We start from the raw sequence: 22,648 nt of genomic DNA on the forward strand, positions 1-22,648 counted from the left end.
TGCAGTCTGCAAATGGACTGTGTGAAGCCAGTCTTACTTATCCACCAGATCAGACCCTACCGCTAGGTATAGTCCACCCTCATCGTCCACACCCAGTGCAAGAATTGTAATGCAGCAAGGTTCAAGAAAATCCACCCCCACCCCCCCCCCTCCCCACAGCGTGGGCAAGAGCTAGAACCCCATTATCCTGCCAACATGGCTACCAAGGTGACTACACCTCAGTGCTATCTGGCGGACGGACACAGCCCTACAAGGGTATGTTCACATGATGTCTTTTTCAGGCACATTCCGCCTGGAAACTGTCTGAAAAACGAATTGCTGGGCACATGTTTCGTCTTATGCAACTTCGAAAGAACCAGGGCTGTGGCGTCGGTAAGCCAAACCTTCGACTCTGACTCCTCAATTTCATAACACCGACTCCAACACTGACTCCACGACTCCGACATACACGGCTCATGTTTAAGTGATAAATTTACGGTAGGACACATTTTTCTCAGCTAAAAGTCTAGACCCTTAGATCAGGAATAGGACAGACTTTTATAGGACATTTCATAACTTTCACAAATTCTTATGAAAAAATATTCCCCACAAACTGCATTGAACTACTGTACCCAATTTATTATATATTTTAGGAGTTGGAGTCGGTCCATTTTATACCGACTTCACCAAAATGGACACAGACTCCACAGCCCTGGTTGAACCCACTCAGATGGGGGTCCAATACCTGTCGCCCACTCAAACGGGTGGGAGTCCAATACCCGTTTCCCACTCAGATGTTATCAGTTCTGGTAGCGGCTGGGTGTAAACAGTAAAAGGAGCTGAATAGCACGACACTGTTCTGTGTGTAGTGGCCACTACCGAGTGCTGAAGATCAGCTCCGGAGGTAATGACCTGGGGGTGCCAGGTATCGGACCCCCACCAATTTGATACTGATGACCTATCACAACAACAGGTCACATGAGAGCAGGACGACTAAAGAGTAATTCACTTCCGCATTGGGAGGGCGGCTGGTGATGTCACGTGTACGGATAGCTGGATAGGACATATGCCACTATCCGCCAATCCCCACCACCTGCGCGGCCGTCCCCAGACCTCCTTACCTTTCCATACAGAAGGGAATAATCCTTCGCTGGGGGGGGGGGGGGGGTCTACTTGCTCAAAATATTTTAGAAAACCCCACAGATTACTTTAAAATAATGAAGTAGTGAAATGGACAATGGCGGTAATACGCCCCCTACCCACCCCCGCGGCCGGCCCAGGTCCCCACCCGATAGTCACGATACGGGACGGTCATGTGACAGCTGCAGCCAATCACAGGCCACAGCAGTTACAAAAGCAGCGTGTTTGGGGAGCGCAGTGGGGGACTCGGCAGTGCTGGGACAGAAGCTCAGGGGTATAGGTAAAATATATTGAATTTAGGGGTTTTAGGCACAGTTGGGTGACCAGCCAGCCCCTATAGCTGTGTCAGGTCTCCCCCATAGTCTTCCACACCAGACCCTACCAGCGCCTTTTACTAAGGTCACCTGTATTCGTTACATTAAAACAACTTTGAAATGGCGCCTAATCTTGCGCAATACCAACCACCCACCACGCCAGGGATCACTGTAACGTGCTCCTGTGCGGCCTGCGCTGATTGGCTCCCGTCAGCGGGGTCGCTCTCCTCACTCATACTGTGATTGGTCGCACGGCGCGTCAGTCATATTTTCGGCCTCGGCAGGAGAAGAGGAAGAGAGCGACGCCCTTGTTCCCGCCCATGCCACATTCCTACCTCCACCCTCCCCCAGTCGTACAAGTTCGTCACTCCGTGGCTGTGGGCGGAGCGCAAGGTCTTTCATTGGTTGGTTGCTCCTGTCAGTCATACGCCTTCTCCCGCCCACCGTGACACCCCATTGGGCGGGTGGAGCCGCCCCTCAGCGGGAGTGGTTAGGCAGACTGTCCATCTCCGCCCGTAGCCACGCCCGCTCTCCGTCCCCGCCGCGCGGCAGGCAGGTTAGGTAGCTATCGTCGGCCGAGGTTAGTGTGAAGTGCCTGCGCCCCAAGACAACATGAGCGGTAAGTAATGGCGGACGGAGCCGGGGGCGGCAGCCAGGCTTGCCCGACTGAGAAGACCGCTAGAGGGTGGGAGGAGCGGTGTGAGGACTGGCGGGGTCAGCTGCGGCGGAGGCCGGTGTTACCGGAGGAGGCAGGGGGCTGTGCGGCCTGTGATATCCGCCCTCGCCCCGCCGTCCCGCACTACCTCGCCCCCTTTTTCCTGCCCCACATTCGGAGGTGGTGGCGAGCTTCCCTCCCGCCCGTCTCTCCACCTCTCCCGCCCTTTTCGCTGTCCCCCTGGGTAGGTGGGTGGGATAGAAGTGTACAATTGCCCCCCTCCTCCGTGGCGACCTCGTGCTGTGCCCACTGCGGACATGCCCCCACGCGCCCCCCGGCTGCCGGCCTCTCCCTCTGGGCCCGTGTCCCGGAAGTGGCGGCCTGCCCGCCATGTTGTATTGTGTGATCGCGTGCACTGTGATAACGAGGCCGCTTCTCTGACCCGCAGATCAGGAGCCCAGCACCGAGGACATCGCCGCCGGGAAGTCAGAGAGCCGGGCGGGAGGAGGCGGCGGCTTCACCCAGAAGGGGCAGGTATGTGCGCCCACCAGAGAGCAGCCCTCCCCCCTCAGCACGCCACACGGCGGGGAGTTGTCAGCTCTGCAGCCCGGCTGCCAACCCACCACTGACTGACTGCCCACAGGGGGCTGGCTCCGGAGACCCGTCCTCCAGTACTGTCCCTCCTGCTCTGGGATTCTCACGCTGGTTTGTTTACATGCGGCCACAATTGGATGGGGGTGGCTTTCCCTGAGGGGGTTAACTGTATTGGCTGCGGATGGGTCCATGCTGGCGTGTGGATGAGCGATCATGGCCGAGATCTGGCAGGGCTTCCTGTAGTGATGTGGTGGCAGTGTGTGCTGTGACTAGGAAGCGCTGCCATCCTACTGACTGGCACTGCAGCTACCAAGGGCTGATGTATGGACCTGCAGGGTCACGTGACCAGCCAGTTCTGTCCTCACATCCTATACCGAGGGCTGATGAATGGACCTGCAGGGTCACGTGACCAGCCAGTTCTGTCCTCACATCCTATACCGAGGGCTGATGAATGGACCTGCAGGGTCACGTGACCAGCCAGTTCTGTCCTCATCCTATACCGACGGCTGATGAATGGACCTGCAGGGTCATTTGACCAGCCAATTCTGTACTAACCTCATATAGCAAAGATGTCTGCAAATACACAGACGCAAAGTCTCAAGCCAACCTTGATGTTTATTAAAAAGTCTACAATTTAGGAAGTTTTTCCTTATCAAATATAACAATGAACCTTTTCATATGGAAACAAACTTACAAGAGGTTGTCCACAAACAAAACATTTTCATTAATAGATCTAAACATTAAATTATTCCAATAGTTTATTATACGTAGGGCAGTAAAAAGCATAATGTCTAATTTAAATAAGTAATGATAAAAAAAAAAAACCTTGAATAATAACGCATGATGCAAACAAAAGTGCCCCCCAAACACAGTCAAACACTGTATGATGACTCCCCCCATCCCACAATCTCCCTGACAAAGCAGGGCTGTGGAGTCTGTGTCCATTTTGGTGGAGTCGGTATAAAATGGACTGCAACTCCTAAAATATATAATAAATTGGGTACAATAGTTCAATGCAGTTTAAGGGGAATATTTTTTTCATAAGAATTTGGGAAAGTTATGAAATGTCCTCTTTCTGATCTAAGGGTCTAGACTTTTAGCTGAGATGAATCTGTGCTACAGTAAATTTATCACTTAAACATGAGCCGTGTATGAGGGAGTCTGAGTCGAGGAAATTGAGGAGTTGGAGGTTTGGCTTACCGACTCCACAGCCCTACGACAAAGAATGGTGACCACGTAAAAGTATGATTCTCCAACTGTAATCCCCACACAGCCCTCCATACAATATTAGGGGCCTCACATAGTGCTCCATTGAGTATTACAGGGTTCTGCATTGCCTTCCGTGCACTATAATGGCCCCACATAGTGCTCTGTGCACTGTAATGGTCCCCATGTTAAAAAAATAAAGATAAAATACTCACCTCTACCCTGTCCCCTGCTGTTTCGGTTTCTTCATGGTGCCTTCCGATCCTCTGCACATCAGTACAGCGGGCACGTTGTAATGACGTCAGATGCAGAGGTGGAATGATGGGAGAGGGAGCATAGGCTGATGCTCCTTCCTCCATCGTTGCCTTCAACCATATCGGCATCTAGGATGCTGGTATAGCTGAAAGTGTAACGGTGGATGAAAGTGCGGTGGCGAGCGGGTGACCTGCCCAGCATTGTGGGCCAAATATACTCACTCTGTGGGCCAGTGTTTGACATGTGTTCTATATGGAACGTTCAGATGATGGTCTCTATTAACCCCTGCAGTGCCACGTGATCTGCCTATGTCATCAGTTTTAAAGGGGTTGTCCACCTTCCAGGACAATTTTTTTTTTTTTTTTCAGTTGGGTTTCATTAAAAATCTTGCACCTTTTACCGCTTTGTTTTTCCTGCACATTCAAGCTTGATGTGGTCTGAAATCAGCTGAGAGCTTCTGAGAGATGAGGGCTACAAACACTTGGTCTTGCTGTCATAAAGGCTGACAGATACTCTGTTAACTCATTCTTCAGTACAGTACAACACAGGCTATAGAAGGCAAGCGGTGCAAATGTTTTAATGAAACCCAATTGTAAAAACTCTTTTATTGTATCTCTAAATACATGCGTTTAAGCAAAGAAAAAGTCTCCATAGGTGGACAACCGCTTTAAAGGGATTGTCTCATAGCTTTCTCGCAGCTTCCCGGCTTCCTGCTTGCTGGGCAGCATTGCCCTCCTTGTGGATTGAATAGTCAGTCCAGCTATATTGTTGTGCCGCTGGCCCAAACTGTACACTCCATGTTTCCCCCAGTAAAATAATATCTATACTCACCTCTGGTGGTGTTCCAGCGCTATCACTCTGAGGGCTGATTTCAGAGCCAATGCTGACACAGCTGAAACGGCACCAGAGGCGAGTATATCTATCTATCTATTTTACTGGGGGAAAACAGTGGTTCAGACGGGGCCGACCCCTCTAAATAACATCAGAATAACCTTTTTAAAGGTGTTGCCTGATTTATTTATTTTTTTCTTCTCCCAAGAATGAACAGAACACTGTATATCTTATAGTTGCCCATTTTAGCCCCTGCATCCTCTTCCGATAAGCTATATTATAAGATTGCTAAATGGTGAGATGTCAGTTACGGATTTCAGACTTCATGTGTATAAGACGCCTTTTGATAAACTGCAGTCAGACTCAAGTATCACATTTAGCATCCGTTTTCTTGGTATTACTATGAAAAAGACAGAAAGCTGGACTTCCACTAGGAAAGTTCATGTGAAATAGTTTTTTGGCAGCACAAGTTTTACTTTTGAGTGATGCCATCCATTTTATCATGCAATGTACTGGAAAGCGGGGAAAAAATTCAAGTGTGGGGGGGGGGGATGACTACAAAATTCATTATATGATAAAAAATGACATGGACATATGATTATGACAATAGCAACCATGCATAGTGTTTTTGTTTTTACCACGTAAATAGAAAAAAAATATTGAAAATTTGAGTTAAAAATGGCTTGTCGTCATTTTAGGGGATCCGTAATATTTTCTGGTGATGGTGTTTTTTGCATCCTGAGCTGATGTTTATTTTGAGTCCATCTTGGGGTAGCTTTGATCACCTCTTATTGCATTTCTTTTTGCTCTGTTGCTGCTGCAAAGAAACCACAGTTCTAGCATATTTTCTTTTTGCTACGCTGTTTACTGATTGCTATTTTTTTTTATATTTTGATAGGTCAGATTTTTAATCACGTGGAGATACCACATGTGTTTAATGGAGGAAAATCTGTGTGGTTTAAAATTTAATTTTTTTTTTAAACTAACTTTACTGTATTTTGTAGTCATTTTGGGGTACTACAACTTCTTTGATTTTCTTACCAGTGTATAATCACTGGTGAGTGGATCACCTTAAATGCATTTACAAAACCTAGTGATCTGGCACATGTAGAGTTAAATAACTGTAGGCGATAACACAATGATGGCATTGCTTGTACTTGCTAAGATAAATGCTCAGCAGTACAAATGTTACGTGCAAGGCTTGTGGGTACAAGTAAAATCATGCGATGGCAGAGCTGACACCTGCCGTCCCTGCCCGTGCTCCAGTGATTGGCAGCAATGCCGATATTGGTGTGGGCGAGACGGCGAGTCTGAGGAGTCCTGTCAAGCTTTACTATATTCTTGTTTCAATTCACATAAACCTCGGAAAGCTGCATATGACACAGCCAAGCTGCTATACATCTATGATGTGACCGCTATCATATTCATCACCGGACATGTTTGGTAGGCGTAATGTTTTGAGTGTAAACTGTAATTCTGTCTGATGCCATTACTGCCCCCTGCAGGTTTTTGTGTAAGCTGTCAGACAGAAGTTGCCTTGGTTAGTAAATAGAAACAATGCAGAAGGTGACAAGTGAGGCTGACTGCCTTGTCCTGTGTTCAGCTGTTGTCACTGAAGCTTCTTTGAAGGGACCCTGTCAGCTGATACATGCTGCCCAAACCTTGGACAGCATGCATTAGCCCCTGGCTGTGCGATCGCAGGCATGCACGTTTTAGTTTGAAAGGGAGGAGCATTTGAGGTAAACATACTTTTAATCACTGCTGGGGACTGAGCCGTATCTGTGGGTCCCCGGTGCCTTCTCCCCACCCACTGACTGACAAGCTTCGGCCTGTGTGCACCTATAGTCAGAGGCTTGCCAGTCACTGTCTGCAAGCGGGGAGAAGCCGCCGTGGACTCGCCTGTACGACTAGTCAATGTAACAGCTTGGTCCCAGGCGGTTAGTAAAAGTATGTTTTTCTCTAAAACGCAGCAGCATTTCAGAGTTAAAAGATGCATGACTGTGATTGCACAGCCAGGTGCTGATACATGCTGCCCAAACCAGAGGACACATGTATCAGCTGACAGGTTCCCTTTAACTACTGTGCCACTCATAGACTATAAGGCTATGTGCCCACGATGCAGAAATGCTCCGGATTTTTCCTGAGCGTTTCTGCATCTCCCTGGCAGAAAAAAATGCATGCGGATTGTACATGCGTTTTTCCTGCCAGGGACATGCGGATGTGAAGCGTTCTTCACATGCATTTCCGCATGAGGGTTGACAAGCGATTTTAGAATCACTTGGAAAGTGCTTGTCAACTTGGTCACACTATATAAATCCATGCAAACGGCATGGATTTATATAGTGTGACCTTAAAGAATGGTAAAAAATAAATCTATACTTACCTTCCGATGGCCCCCGCAGTCTTGCTTCGCGCCGTTCTCCCTTGCCGGCAGATCGTGGTACACTGAAGGACCTGCCTGTCACGTGACTATGACGTCACCGCAGGTCCTTCAGTCCATAGCGAGCTGCTGGCATGGGAGGACAAGTGCAGCGGGGGCCATCAGAAGGTAAATATAACATTTTATATTTTATTTTTTTTCACAGATTCTGTGGTACCCGGGTCAGGAGGAGAGTCTCCTGTCCTCCACACCCGGGTACCATTCGCACATTGAAACGCGTGGAATGCGCACCTACATATGCAGTGATGCATAATCCATGCGTTTCAATGCAAGTCAATGGCGGTGAAAACGCAGCACTTCCGCAAAATAACATCCGGATTATCATTGGGGAACATGGCAGGCCTTCTACCATGCATTTTTTAAGCGTTTCTGCAGCGTTTCTGCCGCTGCGGAAACGCTTAAAAAAAACGCATCGTGGGCACACAGCCTAAACGTCCAGGCGGTCTGCAGTCACATTCTGAAACGTCACTGCATAAGATAGTGCTGGAGCGGGGAGCCAGCTGTGAAACATACCCGACCTCGCCATAGAGAGGGCAGAAAGGGTTTATTGCTGTTTTTGCTTTGATGACTGCTATATACTCAGCATTGAACAAGTCCTGCCTATACAGTATAGGAAGCACTGACAGCGCTTACTCTTCCAGACCTAATGATCATGTGAGTGCTGCGTGTAAGGCGGGAGCAATGAGCTGCTTGTTTCTAAGAGACTCTGTCACCTGTTTTATGCAGGCAGGAAGCTGAATTTCCCCTGTAACTAGGGCTATTTTACCACCCTCTGTGATAGGGGAATTTGATAGAAAAGAGTTTAAATATTGAAATGCCCTTCAAATGGCTCCTGTGACTTTACGGGAGGAGCACAATGTGTGGAATGAATAATGACTAAAAAGCAGGAAAAAAATAAACATTATACAAAGTAGAGGAACAATTTTCAGCATATTCCAAGAGCCAAAACATTTGTTTTTCAATTAAAGCAGCTTGATGAGGGCTTGTTTTTTGACAAGGTGATGCTTTTATTAGTAACATTTTTGGCTACATGTAACATTTTGATCTCTTAATTACATCTTCTTTTTTTTTCTTTATTTTTGCAGGTGTAGTGACCAAAATCACATTACTTGTGTTTTGATATTTTTTTTTCTAATCGTTATGGCATTTACTGATTGGGTTATTTTATTTTTTGTTTTGGTAGCTCAGACTTTTATGAACATGGCAATACCAAATAGGTCTGTTTAAAAAAAAAAAAAAAAAAATGAATGTCCCTGTCAGATTGACAGCGGCTTTTAAATGGATAACAGCTACAGATCATCACGGCCACTGCTGTAAGACAGATAACAGCCATTTAATATAGCCGGTATCTGCCGCATGTGTGGGGGAGGCTAAGTTCCTGATCACCCCTGCAATTACGTACATGTATGTGAAATTGCGTTAAGGGTTGTTCTACTACTTCAATGACCTATGTCGTTTGGCGAAGTCATCGATATCAGATTGGTGCTCTGACATCTGGCACCCCATGATCAGTTCTCCATTTTGGTTGTCGCTGGATGTTATTAGTTGCTGAGCTGAACAGCACAGCTCTGTCATCGGTGCTGGGTAGAATAAGTTGTCAGAAGTAGTGGAACAACCCTTATTCTGCTTTTCAATAAACCAGCATTCGCTAGAGTTGAACAAAAAGATTTGGAGAACCTTGGTCACTGGACCAGAGCCGTGCAAACCCCCTAATACCTTTCAGCTTCTGGCATAATGCACACATGATGTTGCACCTGGCCTACTAATCAGGCAAGTCAGCCGGTCGGAGGTTCCCGTTGCTCTGATCTGATGGTCACATGCTACTGCAATGGCTGTTGGACCAGGATCCTGTGAATCCTTTTTCTCAGCTCTTAACGTTACATACTTAAAACCTTTCAAGTAATTGAAACTAATAGACATGATGCAGTGGTGTGTCCTTGCCCCTTATGGTTTATGAATGAGGAGATACGATATTAGATTGCCGTAATCCATTTAATCATATCTGTTGGTATAGTTAGTCTAGTCTAAAGATGTTGTCTTATAGGCGAGCTCTCTAAGCATTCTGTGCAGGGAGGGGGAGGAGGTGACCTGTGACATCACCTGTTGTGAATGATGGATCCTGTGCTCTCTATTGTATATAGAAGTGTTACCTTTCATTATATTCCTGCCTATAATAATGAGATGACAACTGAGAAGTGACTGCTACAGATCAGGAAGTTTCGGCTTATTGGCTTTATGGGCGGAGTGCACAAAAAAATATTTCTATTTAAACATGTTTAACATTGAAAAAGAAACATTTAAACACTCGGTAACTTTCTAATGACACATTATGTTTTGGGTTTTAGCTTTTATAGATCCTGCAGATCCCTTGGTGGATGTGAACCCAGTGACTGGTTTCAGTAGTTTCTCTTTACACTTGTTAGTGTTGTATAATTCTTTGGCGTCGTTGTTTTCCTGTCCTGTGCTTACCTCTCTGGTTACCTGTCAGGCATTAGTGTCTTTGTAAAATTGAAGAAAGTCCATGTGACTCTTAACCAATTGCCTGGTCCAAAATGTTTGGGTTAATTTTGATTGATAGTCATATGACATAATGACACCAGGACCTTGTGTCCTGATTCCAGAGCCCCGCTGATGCTGTGGCATTCACACCAGAACACTTTGCTTTATACTTGGCTGACTTTTTCATTAATATTTTACTTACCCTTTCTTTTTTTCCCCTCTTGCTAGGACTCCCAGCCTTCTCCGCTTGCTTTATTGGCTGCCACGTGTAGTAGAATCGAGCCTCCTGAAAACGGAAATGGTGCTGGCCAGCAGCAGGGTGCAACAGAACTGGATTTGAGCACTGCCCAAATAGCACAGACAGCCAACGGCTGGCAAATTATATCTACAGCTGCTACATCCAAGGATCACGTTGGAGGAGATGGCTCTTCAAAGAATCGTCCAATAGCCCCTGGACAACAGTTTGTGGTGGCTGCTGCCCCGAATGTGCAGAATCAGCAGGTCCTGGCCAGTCTGCAGAGTGTCATGCCTAACATTCAGTATCAAGTTATACCACAGTTCCAGACAATGGATGGGCAGCAGCTCCAGTTTACCACTGCCCCTCAGGTCAATGTCCAGCAGGATGTCTCTGGACAGCTGCAGATCATCCCAGCTAGCAATCAACAGATAATTACCACCAATCGAAGCGGTGCAGGAAACATACTTGCTGCCATGCCCAACCTTCTTCAGCAAGCTGTCCCTATTCAGGGGATGGGTCTAGCGAACAATGTCCTTTCAGGGCAGACCCAGTACTTGACCAATGTTCCTGTTGCTCTTAATGGCAATATCACCCTTCTCCCTGTGAACGCAGCTTCTCTGACCCCCACATCTCAGGCGGTGACCCTGAGCGGTGCCACTCAGGATAACTCCCAGCCTGTTACTTCATGTGTAAGTACCTCGCAGCTGGTCACCTCTCAGGCCAACACCTTCTTTACAAACGCCAATAGTCTCTCCACCAGCACCACTGCTAGCGGTGTGAACCTTCTGAACTGCAGCAGTGGCAGCAGCACTCCTGGGACCAACGTCCAGATTCAGAGGTCCAGCGGCCAGCTCAGCTTGGTTACGGACTCTGTCCAGCAAACCAATGCCACCATGCAGCAGGGCCAACAGAAAGACTGTGAACAATCTCAGCAGCAACAGATCCTCATTCAGCCACAGATTGTACAAGGTGGACAGGCTATCCAGACTTTACAAGCCGCTCAACTTTCCGGCCAAACCTTCAGTGCACAAGCCATCTCACAAGATGCCCTGCAAAATCTTCAGATTCAAACTCTTCCCAGCAGTAGTCCCATCATAATCCGTACGCCCACAGTTGGTCCAAACGGGCAGGTTACTTGGCAAACCATCCAGTTACAAAACCTACAGGTGCAAAATCCTCAAGCTCAGACAATCACTCTTGCACCTATGCAAGGTCTATCTCTGGGGCAGGCGGGCAATGCTGCCGCCTCCATGCCAGGCACAGTGACCCTGAATGCTGCTCAACTCTCATCAATGCCTGGCCTTCAGACCATTAACCTTGGTGCCTTAGGAGCCTCTGGTATACAAGTACACCAGCTTCAAGGGGTTCCCCTGACAATAACCAGTGCAACTGGTAAGTCTGTCACACGTTGCCCTCGACTTTACATCAAATGGTTGTTGAATGTTATTGATGAACAGGTAGCCAGGGCAGCTAGAAACTTGCCCAACCATAACAGGATACCATTTTTGGGACTGATCTAACAGAGTACTAAAGGCCACAGTAAATAGTCATTTTTAGTAGAAAAAATATTTTGCAGCGCCTTACAACTCTGCAAGTAACTGAACATGAGCACCGTGTTTGCTGTGTATTTTAAGGGTCTAGCTCAGGAGGGTTTCACTACTGATTCTGCGAATATATGCCACATATAGGCATACAGTGGCGTTCATCATCCATAGGCTCACAGGTTTATAGAGGGGAGGGAGATTGTTAATATAAATTACTTAAATTAAAAATCTCATGTATTTCAAGAATTTATACTACAAAAATTGATATCAAGGATATCAAATAGAAAGGAAAACAATTATAAAAAAATAAAATCTGAATATGTAGGAATAAAATGTAAATATTTCATGCAAGAAGCTTTATAGAGATAGATGTATCTATGTCAGTGATGTAATCTGGTCCCAACAAACCTCCTTTCCAGTGACTTGTCCCCAGCTCGGTGACTCAGACGATATTTGTTTCCTTGTTCTCGGTGACTGATGTCTTGTAGCAGCGACACTGGTTTTACAAGTTTAGTGTTGAGTTTGCAGGTACCAGTCTCGCATATCTGATAAAATAACGGCATAACTTACTGGTATTAAACATATGTAACTGGTGTGGGTTTTCTATGTTCATGCTGGTAACAAGCCTTCTTTCTCTGCACTACCTCCACCATGAAAACCGCATTAAATAATTTGTTGTGCACCTTAATAGATAAAATGGATGCCTTAATCTTTGTACACGGGGATAAATTGCTTCTTCATTTTGTATGAAGCTATATTTGGGCTTTCTTTATGGTACTGACCTTAAACCTTCGAGTGCACGCAGACTTATTTTTCTGCCTGATTTCATTACAAATTCACAACCAATATTGTGATCCATTGTATTCTTTACGTATGAAGGGCTTCTGCGGGAGCACAGCTCCGTACCTACAGCTCTATGCTCATGGCTGTTTAGGAAAATCTCCACCACAAGGGGGCACTGTGCTACAAGGATTTGTGATCCCAGGATGTTGTACTTCGTCTTGACTGCTGCCTGTCTGCCCTCCATTCATTCTATTGATGTAAATATAGACAGTTTGTATTGAGTCTTTCCTTCAGCTTATTAATAATCTTGGTATCATTGTTTCCGTATATAGAAGGGTTATATTTGTAGTAGATGCCATCTTTGTAATCAGTCCATTGGTTATTGGGTTGTGCCCAAGATGAGCTTCCATGTCATATGATTTCTAACCCTTTCTCTTCCCAAAACAGGAGATGGAAGTGGCCACTTAAGCATTCATGCTGCTGGTGCTGATGGGTTACATGAGGATCATTCTGCCATGGAAGAGGGTGAAACCAGCCCAGATCCCCAACCGCAACCTGGACGGAGAATGCGCAGAGAGGCTTGTACTTGTCCTTACTGTAAAGACAGCGAGGGAAGGTAAGGGTCACCAGGAACAGTGAGATGTAACTTGTGAATGTTCAATGATCAGGTACCATGTAAACATTAATGGGTTTGTATAATCCAGAGAATGCTGTTCTGGGTGACAGTCCTCCTAACATGGACCTGTTAGGATTTTTTTATCCCACAGGAGAAACAAGCATTAGACATCATGCATTGAAATCAATAAGTTGTCTGGCGAATGCACAGAGGTAATTTTTTTTTCATCTCCAAACACAACTCATTGACTTCTGAGTGTTGTGGAGATGATCGGTGTCATGAACAGGATGTCACCTGTTGTCAGTGGATCCTATGCGGATGGTCTCCAGTTTTATAATAGAGGTGTTACGTTTCATTGTAAAGGCTCCTATAGACAAGTCATCTGAGCCCTTCAATTTTGGTGAGATTTGTGATTATGGGGTCTCCAACTTTTTACGTGAGTTCCTGTGTATGAAGGAGTCTGGCCAGATGGCTGTCTGCTGAACAATCATTCAGCCAACACCACCTAATGTATATAGGGGCCTTAATTCTGCCTGTGATAAGATCCTGCCCCAGCCCACCGTACACAGCACAAGCTAAGTGTATATATGTACAGGTTGTATTATTTGATTCATTTTGATTCCCCCTCCCCCCAAAAAAACAGCATTTCACAATCAGCAAATTAAATGAGATTTCTGACATCTCGTGCACGTTTCTTCTTTTGCTTGCAGATTTGAAGTGGTTGCAGATCTGCAGCATGTCAATTCTTTTCAGCATTTTTTTTTATGAATGGGTGGGGGACGTGTTTAAAAAAACAAAAGAAAACACGTAGTTCAGTGTCTTATGTAATGTTTTATTTTTAAGACAAATTGGGTTCTCTCGCTCAGTGTTGAGTGAGGTAAAAGCCAGGGCTGTGGAGTCTGTATAAAATGGACCGACTCCTAAAATTGGGTACAGTAACTCAATGCAGTTTGTGGGGATATTTTTTCATAAGAATTTAGGAAAGTTATGAAATGTCCTATAAATGTCTGTCCTATTCCTGATCTAAGGGTCTAGACTTTTAGCTGAGATGAATCTGTGCTACAGTAAATTTATCACTTACACATGAGCCATATATGAGGGAGTCGGAGTCTTGGAGTCAGTGTCGTGGAAATTGAGGAGTTTGAGTCGAAGGTTTGGCTTACCGACTGCACAGCCCTGGTAAAAGCTGCACACTCTGGTCATGGCAAAGGATGAAGTGGCCGCTTGAATCTGTTCATCAAGTGCTATTCACCTACTGACAGTTTCCTTGCATCCTGTAACGTGCATGTGCTAATATCCTCCCCTGATCGCTTACTCTACAACATGGGTTCAGTTTTCATTTTCAAACAAATTCTCTTCTCAGGAGTTCTAGTGATCCAGGGAAGAAAAAACAGCACATCTGTCACATCCCGGGCTGTGGCAAAGTTTATGGAAAGACATCGCACCTGAGGGCTCACTTGCGTTGGCATACAGGAGAAAGACCTTTTGTCTGCACCTGGGTGTTCTGCGGAAAGCGTTTTACACGAAGTGACGAACTGCAGAGGCACAAGCGTACCCACACTGGTGAGTAATGTGTAGTAGTAACGCATGTTTTCTTATGTGGTCATTGCTTCCTAATTCTGATACTATGTAAGTAATTAATGCGCTAAAGAGGGGTGCTTGCAAAGTGTAGTGGAGCTTACTAAAGATGATCCAAAGCTTCCATAAGGTATGTTGGGGTTTAGAAGACTCCTTGAAATACCCTTTAAAAAAAGGCAAGAGGCGTTTACCAGTTGGTCCTCATCACCATACCTACCGTCAGCTGGAGGTCACTGGATGTTAGTGCATTACTTAGATAAATCATTGATTTCATTAAGGACTCTGTACTGCTCCATTTCCCCTGTATGGGAGTTGCATGGGAATGGCATCGCACACCTTGTTCTCAGCTTACGTCGTGCTAATGTAAGACATGGATTGTTAACGTACACTGCACTTTTAATGCTAAAAATGTAGTCTGGAGAATATCCCGTAGTTGCAGCTGGAGATGATCAGGATTTTCTTTTTCCTGCATGAATGGATTTAAGGGATTTGAAGCTCATCATGTATAAAGATATTTAACCCCTTCACAACCTTTGACATATAGACACGTCCAAGGTCGTGTCCCTACCTTTGATGCGGGCTCCGGCGTCAAGCTCTCTTCTTTCCCTGCACAGGACGGCTGATCTGATCGGTTATGTAACTCTAACAGTCACGGGTGGATCAGAGATCCACCTGCAGCTGTTAAGCAATTAAATGCCGCTGTCAATCACTGGCAGTGGCATTTAACATGCGCAGGACAAAAGCGTGTCACAAGTGCCGCCTATCGGTGTCCCTGCATTTGATTCTGGGGCGCTGATGGGTTGTCATGTCAGCTTGGGGGGGGGGGGGGGGGGGTCTGCAGAAGACACCCGTGCCTGTAATTGTAAATCCGCTATGAATGCTGGCTTGTGGCCGGCGTTCATAGGAGATTGTGGTTTCTGCTACACATAGCAAGGCTTCAGCTATGTGTTGCACAGGCGATGAGATCAAGTCTCCTAGAGCAGGGTTCCCCAACTCCAGTCCTCAAGGCCCACCAACAGGTCATGTTTTCAGGATTTCCTTAGTATTACACAGGTGATAATTGCATCACCTGCACAGGCAATAATTCCATCACCTGTGCAATACTAAGGAAATCCTGAAAACATGACCTGTTGGTGGGCCTTGAGGACTGGAGTTGGGGAACCCTGTCCTAGAGGGACTATTGAAGCCGGTAAAAAAATTAAAAAATAACATCAGTTCAAAACGCCCAATTGAAAATAAAAAAATACACAATTGGTATCGCTGTGTTCAGAAATCTCCGATCTATGAAAATATAAAGTATTAATCTGATCGGTGAACGACAAGAAAAAAGACGCCAGAATTACTAATTTTTTTTTTTTTTTTTTGTCCATCGTAACATTGCAATAACAGGCGATCAAAACATTTTATCTATCCTAAAATGGTATCTATAAAAAATGTCAGCTCAGCGTACAAAAAAATAAGCAATCACCCAGATCCCGAAAAATAGAGATGCTACGGGTCTCGGAAAATGGTGACATAAGCTAATTTTTTTTTCTTACAAATTTCTGATTTTTGTTTTTCACCACTTAAAGGGAATGTCATCCCATGGCACTTATCTGACTTCTGATATGGGTATACAGGTGATAGAAATGTGAATCTATACCTACCTGTGTCCCTCATATTAGAGGTCTTGTTGCTGTGAAATGTCTTTTTATTCAAGTCAAGTTTCTGATGCTGTGGAGCCGGGGCCTGGAAGAAATCCCCACCTCCTGTGTGAATTACAATGTTTCCCCCCTCACCTGCATGTCACAGTGCCCTGTGATGTGCAGTTGCAGCAGCCAAATCCAGGCACTGTGACTTGCAAGGGAGGGGGCAAGAAGCATTATAATTCACACAGGAGTCGGGGATTTCTTCCAGTCCCCGGGACTGGAACACATCAGAAACTTGTAGGAATAAAAAGACATTTCACAGCTACAAGACCTCTAAATATGAGGCATACTGGTAGTTATAGATTTACATCTCGATCACCTGTATGGCCCATATTAGAGGTCACATAAGTGCCAGGCGGTGACAGATTCCCTTTAAACAAAAAATAACCTATACATGATTGCTGTCTGCGAACTCGTAATGACCTGGAGAAACAGATTGTCAGGTCACTTTTAGCATTTAGTGAATATGGTAAATAAATGTAAAAAAAAAAAAAATTGTGGAATTGCGTTTTTTTTTTTTGTTTTTTTTTGAACTTTCACCGCGCTTAAATTTTTTTCCCCATTTTCCAGTAACACTATATGGTAAAATCAATTATATCATTCAAAAGTAGAGCTCGTCCCACAAAAAATAAGCCTTCACATGGCTATATTGATGGAAAAATAAAAAAGTTATGACAAAAAAAAAAACAGAAAATCACAAGGTCATGAAGGGGGTTAAAGGGAATCTGTCATCAGAAAATTAAATACAAACCTAATTTAAAGGTGTTGTCCAGGACATTTATATTGATGGCCTCTCCTTAGTAAGTCATCGATATCTGATCGGTGGGGGTGCAACACCCGGCCCCCCGCCGATCATCTTGTCCAGCTGTCTGTGGCGGCCAGATGTGCTCAATTGCAGATCAGCTCCATCAAGTTATAGCGGCAACGGATGGGCGCTGCGCCTAGTCGTATCGATTGGGTATAATGTCCATCTGCCCCCTATCAGCCACTATGCAGTTGGTAGAGCTGCTCTGCAACCGATCACATCCGGTTGACAAAGGACAAAAGTAAGAAAAAAAATATGAAACTATAATATAGTGTTTTACATAGCAGGTTATAATATAAGCCAGTAACGTTTTCCATGTTGTAGAATTTAATGACTGTGTAATATGTGCTTCTCCATCTGCTCTATAGGTGAGAAGAAGTTTGTGTGTCCCGAGTGTCCAAAGCGATTTATGAGAAGCGATCACTTGTCCAAGCACATAAAGACACATCAAAACAAGAAGGGGCAGTCCGGACCAATAACCATGACAACAGTTACATTGGAAGGGGGGACAGGCTCTGATGGAAGCGCTGCCTCCACTCCCACCCCACAGGCCCTCATCACCACCAATATGGTAGCCATGGAAGCCATATCACCTGAAGGCATTGCCCGACTCGCCAGCAGTGGCATAAACGTCATGCAAGTGGCAGACCTGCAGTCTATCAACCTTAGCGGCAATGGCTTCTGAGGGGCCTTGTTCAGGCCAGACTGTAAATAATTTGGCAAATGTGTATTGGAGTTTTGGGCTATGAAAGAATGATGGGTCCAAATGCATATACATGGAAAATGTCAAGCGTCCGTTGTGACATGGAAGTTTGTGCCAACTTATCTTCCCAGCCTCCGCTTGGGGAGACTCACAATCTGTAGCAGTTTTCTTGGGTTGTTTTTTTCCCCTCCATTCACGTTAATTAACAATATATTACAGATATCTACAGGGCTTCCTGTTTGGAAGGAAGGTAACCATGTATTTATATAAATGGAAAACCTCTTGCTATTAAACCTTGATTGTGGCAGAGCTTAATACCACCCGAAGGAAAGCCAGCGCTCGCCACTGTAAAGCCCCTGACTGTTAGGGTGAAGGTCGTGAAGAGGTTTGCCAGGACTTATCTATTCTTCCTTTTTTATTATAAATATATATATATATAAAATATTTCTATTTTCTTATTTTCAGAAACAGAGGAAACCTAAGGTACATCCTGTAAACATTAAACCTTTATAATTATTGTCAAAGCAATACATTTTTAACAAGACATATATATAGAGGATATTAAAATGTGGAATTAAAAAAAATGCCAAAAAATATAACCAGTGCTTAGACCAAAATTTAATCTGGTCAATCTGCATAGCCTTATATTGTTAATACGTGTACCTTTCCTAATTAGATAGTCATCAACTTTATATTTGAGGCATTTTCTGGGATTCTGTATAAATTTTATTTTATTTTTCCCACTTTTTTTTTTTTTTTTTTTTTGCTTTTCACGAGCTGTCACATTCCCATTGTGCAGGAGAAATAATACCGCTATATGGTTGTCACAAGCACTCTGTATAATGAAGTCCTTTGCTCTAGGGCTTTGGCGTGTTGCATGAAAATACAGAGCGTGTATAAAGAATATGGAGGCTAAACTGATATTTTAGGATTTGCTGGCATTGCGTGGTCCAGGCAGAAACAATAAAAATCCCCTGGACAGTAAGACTTTGGAATAATGAACACGTTGGCTAGTTCCCGTTCTTCTTATAGGTTGTACTGCACTAAGAAAACTTGTGGGGTTTTATTTTTCTTCTTGTTCTGACTGGAGGATCACAGTTATTGTCGGTGAATTGAACGCAACGTCTCTGAATGTGCAGAGAAATCTTGACATTGAATGATTTATAATGGCGCAACGAGAGTAACCGTTTTTGTGTGTGTCCACGTCCCGTTTGCTGATGTTCTGGAGCCTTTGCAAAATGTTAGTGGAGTAAGAGGGTATTATATATAATATATAAAAATTTTTTTTTTTTTTTGTTAAATGACTTGTGTACATAAAACATCAGGTTTTTTTTTCTATTTTTTGGAAATTGTATTTAAGGGCGTTCACCTACATATTTTTATATGAAGCTATACACACATCTTACATGTAAACATAAAGTATTTTTATACAGTGGTTTACCCCCTCCACAGAGTACTTCTGCTTCTAGAAATATATAAGGTAGAGGTTTGCTGATCTCGGGAGGTCGTGGTGTATGACATGAAATCGGTCCATCATGGAGGTCCGGTTTCATGAGACTTGTTGAGCTTTTCTGTTCAGGTTGGAGGCATCTGCTGGAGATGTTGTATGTTTTCTCAATGACTGTGCCTTAATCTTATCTCATTATGTGGCTAGACCATGAATGATTACTACGGAAGGAGACAGAGTTGTATTAGTTACAAGCTATGCATTGTCAGTCCGTTGTCACTTATTGTACATCACACCCGATTATTTTAACATTTGATTATTTTAAGTCTTCACGAAAATGCCCCACCCCCTCCCGTCAATGTACTTGATTCTTGGAGTCGGTACCGGTTTAGTTTTATTTTAGTCCTATGACTTGTGACCTCCATATAACTTTCTTGTACATAAATTACCGCTTTCTACTTCTGTCAAAGAGGTCCCAAGTTTATCAATTTACCCTGCAGTTAGATGGGAGTCTGTAAAACACAAAACCTTCCATATGTATCTCCAGAAATTTCAATAAATTTTTTTCTGAAATCTCACCGTACACTTCTCATATCCCCCCCCCCTGACGTGGCTCATATAAATCTCTTATCTATTTATACAAATGTAGTGGCAGCCAAACAAACTCTGCTCAACTTATGAAATAACTCCTGAAGGTTGTATCCTTGATACAACATCAGTAAAGCCTATCCACAGGAAGAGAAAAAGTGGCTAAATGCTGGGACCCCCAGCATTCATGAGAATGGTGCTCCTATGTACCACGTTTGAATGAAGTGGCAATCCTGTATGTGAATTACCACTCCATTCATTGTCTAGAAGACCGACCGTGGTGTACATCGCTTGGCTTTCTGTTATTAATTCCATAGACAATGGAGTGACAGTGCACATATGTGACTTCTGCCTCATGAGAATTAGATCTTGTGTAACCTTTTTGGATGGTCAGCTTGAGCCCCAGTGTTCAGACACTTTCACCTCTCTGTGGATAGGTCATAAGTTAATTGTAGGACAACACCTTTTAAATTGAATGTGTTGAGCACATAATCTGAGAGCAACATGATATAGAGGCCCTGATTCCAGTGATGTCACTTGTTGAGCTGCTTGCTGTAGTTTTGATATCGCACTGCTGATTAAACAGATTTTAACAGTAGAGGACTAGTAAAGCTGCTTTCGTGTAGTCCTCCATATTCATGAGCTCCGTATAACCCCACCCCTGGCAGCTTTCTGCCTATGCACAGTGTGCACAGAAAGCTGCCAATCAGTGGTGTGAGCAGGAGTTAAACAGCTCCATATTTGGAGAACTGATTGATCTGCAGCAGAGAAAAGTGTTTTTATCAAAACTGCAGCATATAGCGGAGTATCTGCCCCTACAATATGCTGTTCTCAGATGGAATGGCAAAAACCTGGTGACTATTTCCTTAAGACTAATCTAAGACTTTACTGGTAGGTCTCAAAAATGTTTTTACATTTTATGAGACCTATCAGGAAACTTGTACCAAAGGCATTATTCGGTTTCTTCCAAGTACAAGATCAGGAAAACAACCCTTCTGTTCATGGCCTTTTCTGGTTCTACATTTTGTCTCCTTTCATTTGAATTGACCTGAGCTCTGATCCCGGCCCAGCACATGGAGGAGAGGGGCTCAATTTCTTGAGCAAGTGGGGACAGGTTAGTAACCTGTTATGACCTTGAATGGATAATTTATTTTGTTCAATGGATAAGACGATATGTAGGTGATGGGTGCTGACCCGTAGATGGTTCACCAAAAATAAATGTATTGTGAAATGTGTCCAATGAAGCTAGTGAGCTGTAAGATATTCTATGTGGGCTGGATAGCCTCTTAATATAGCTGGGCTCCTATTCAGCCAACTGCAGTGATGGAAGGTCTTACTATAAAGACTAAGGGGGCATTTGAAATTATTTCAAAGCTTCCATAAAAATGCTCATTCTCTGCAGCACATCCTCCTGTGTAAACAGAACCGGTGCTGCCGAGAACAATGACGTGTCTGTGGGCACAAAACGATCTATTAACGATTGTCTCGTGTGTGTGTGTGTGGGACGTTTGATAGGTCTGTCTCAAGATATTACACGACAGCCGATCAACGGTTATTTTAAAGGCTGCCATCGAAAAGAGAAAAATACCACCTGAGGAGCCTTAATACGGTCATTGCAATTTTCTGAAAACTGTTAGAAAGATGAGCAAATAGAGGTCTACATCTACTCTGCACATAATGTCATCTTCTATAGGTCGTGCTGCCTGAAAACTTAATGGATCTTCACACGTAATTGGGCTTCCATGTCGTATTGTCATTGATGAAGAGCAAAGATTTGTTCAGTGTAACCGGCCTCCATGGCCTTTCATAGGAATTATGTGAATTAATGTACTGTAATTTAAACTGAGCAACAAAGTCAAAGATTTGGTTCATTGTAAGTTGAGGGTCATCACTCAATAAAATTGACCCCAATACTAAGCTTGTTTGGGTACAATTCTGCTACAAATAAGTGTTGGTGAATCCTGGACTCCAGTGAGATGAGCTGATGACAATAAATGTACATAGTGTTGATTTCGCTTAGTGGTTTTCCTTTTTCGATCAGTTTTGTCTTATACTTTGCTAATGTTTCTGTATTCTTAAGTCTACTCTACTGCTTACTTTCATTCTTGGGCAGTATACTTCAAGCCATTAACTTTTCTAAAACCTCTGGGAATGTATAAACCGTGCCTAAAACTCTAACCCTGGCAATAAGTAAAAGCTAAAGTTTTTGTAATGTTATATGATCTTTTTTTTTTTATCCTGGTATAATATGGGAAGCATTTTAAAACCATTCTTTTGTACAAAGGTGACAATTACTGTAGTTTATAACTCATTTGTAAACTTTAATTACATTTTTGTTTTTAATAAAGTCTCTTAAGAGCTCTATCAGATCTGGTGTTTTGTTTCCTTTAGTTATCTTTCATTGTCTTTTTAGTTGACTGTTTTTCACCCATTTAAACATTTGTCTGAATTACTGTAGATCAAAAGGAAAACTACACCAAAATCAGCACTACCATAGCGAAGGCCGAGGTGCAATATGTAGCACGTTTAGGGAATGTGCACATATCTATTCCAGGCAGAAAAAGCGCTGCAAAAAATGAACATTGTACTCTGCAATGAGAAAACGGTGCTGTGCATATGTTCAGGTTTTTTTGTTACTTCTACCAACCTCTTCATGGATTTTGGATTCTGGAGCGGTTTAAAGTAACATTCATTTTTCACGACTCTAGAGGAAAGCAAAGAAAAAAGGCGTCGCCACAGCCACAA

At 43.9% G+C, this 22,648-nt stretch overlaps 1 protein-coding gene across 1 annotated transcript; it reads left to right on the forward strand.

The window, feature by feature from the left end:
• The first annotated feature begins 1,897 nt into the window (after positions 1-1,897).
• Positions 1,898-22,270, forward strand: SP1 (Sp1 transcription factor). Its single transcript, XM_073662949.1, has 6 exons — positions 1,898-2,052; positions 2,537-2,622; positions 10,142-11,543; positions 12,926-13,094; positions 14,458-14,657; positions 17,534-22,270. Exons 1-6 carry the CDS (start codon positions 2,046-2,048, stop codon positions 17,848-17,850), a joined length of 2,181 nt encoding a protein of 726 aa, XP_073519050.1. The 5' UTR covers positions 1,898-2,045; the 3' UTR covers positions 17,851-22,270.
• The last annotated feature ends 378 nt before the right edge of the window (positions 22,271-22,648 follow it).

Source organism: Phyllobates terribilis, unplaced genomic scaffold (assembly GCF_046119375.1).
Source record: "Phyllobates terribilis strain yellow unplaced genomic scaffold, ASM4611937v1 Scaffold_2__4_contigs__length_985480577, whole genome shotgun sequence".
Classification (NCBI taxonomy): domain Eukaryota; kingdom Metazoa; phylum Chordata; class Amphibia; order Anura; family Dendrobatidae; genus Phyllobates; species Phyllobates terribilis.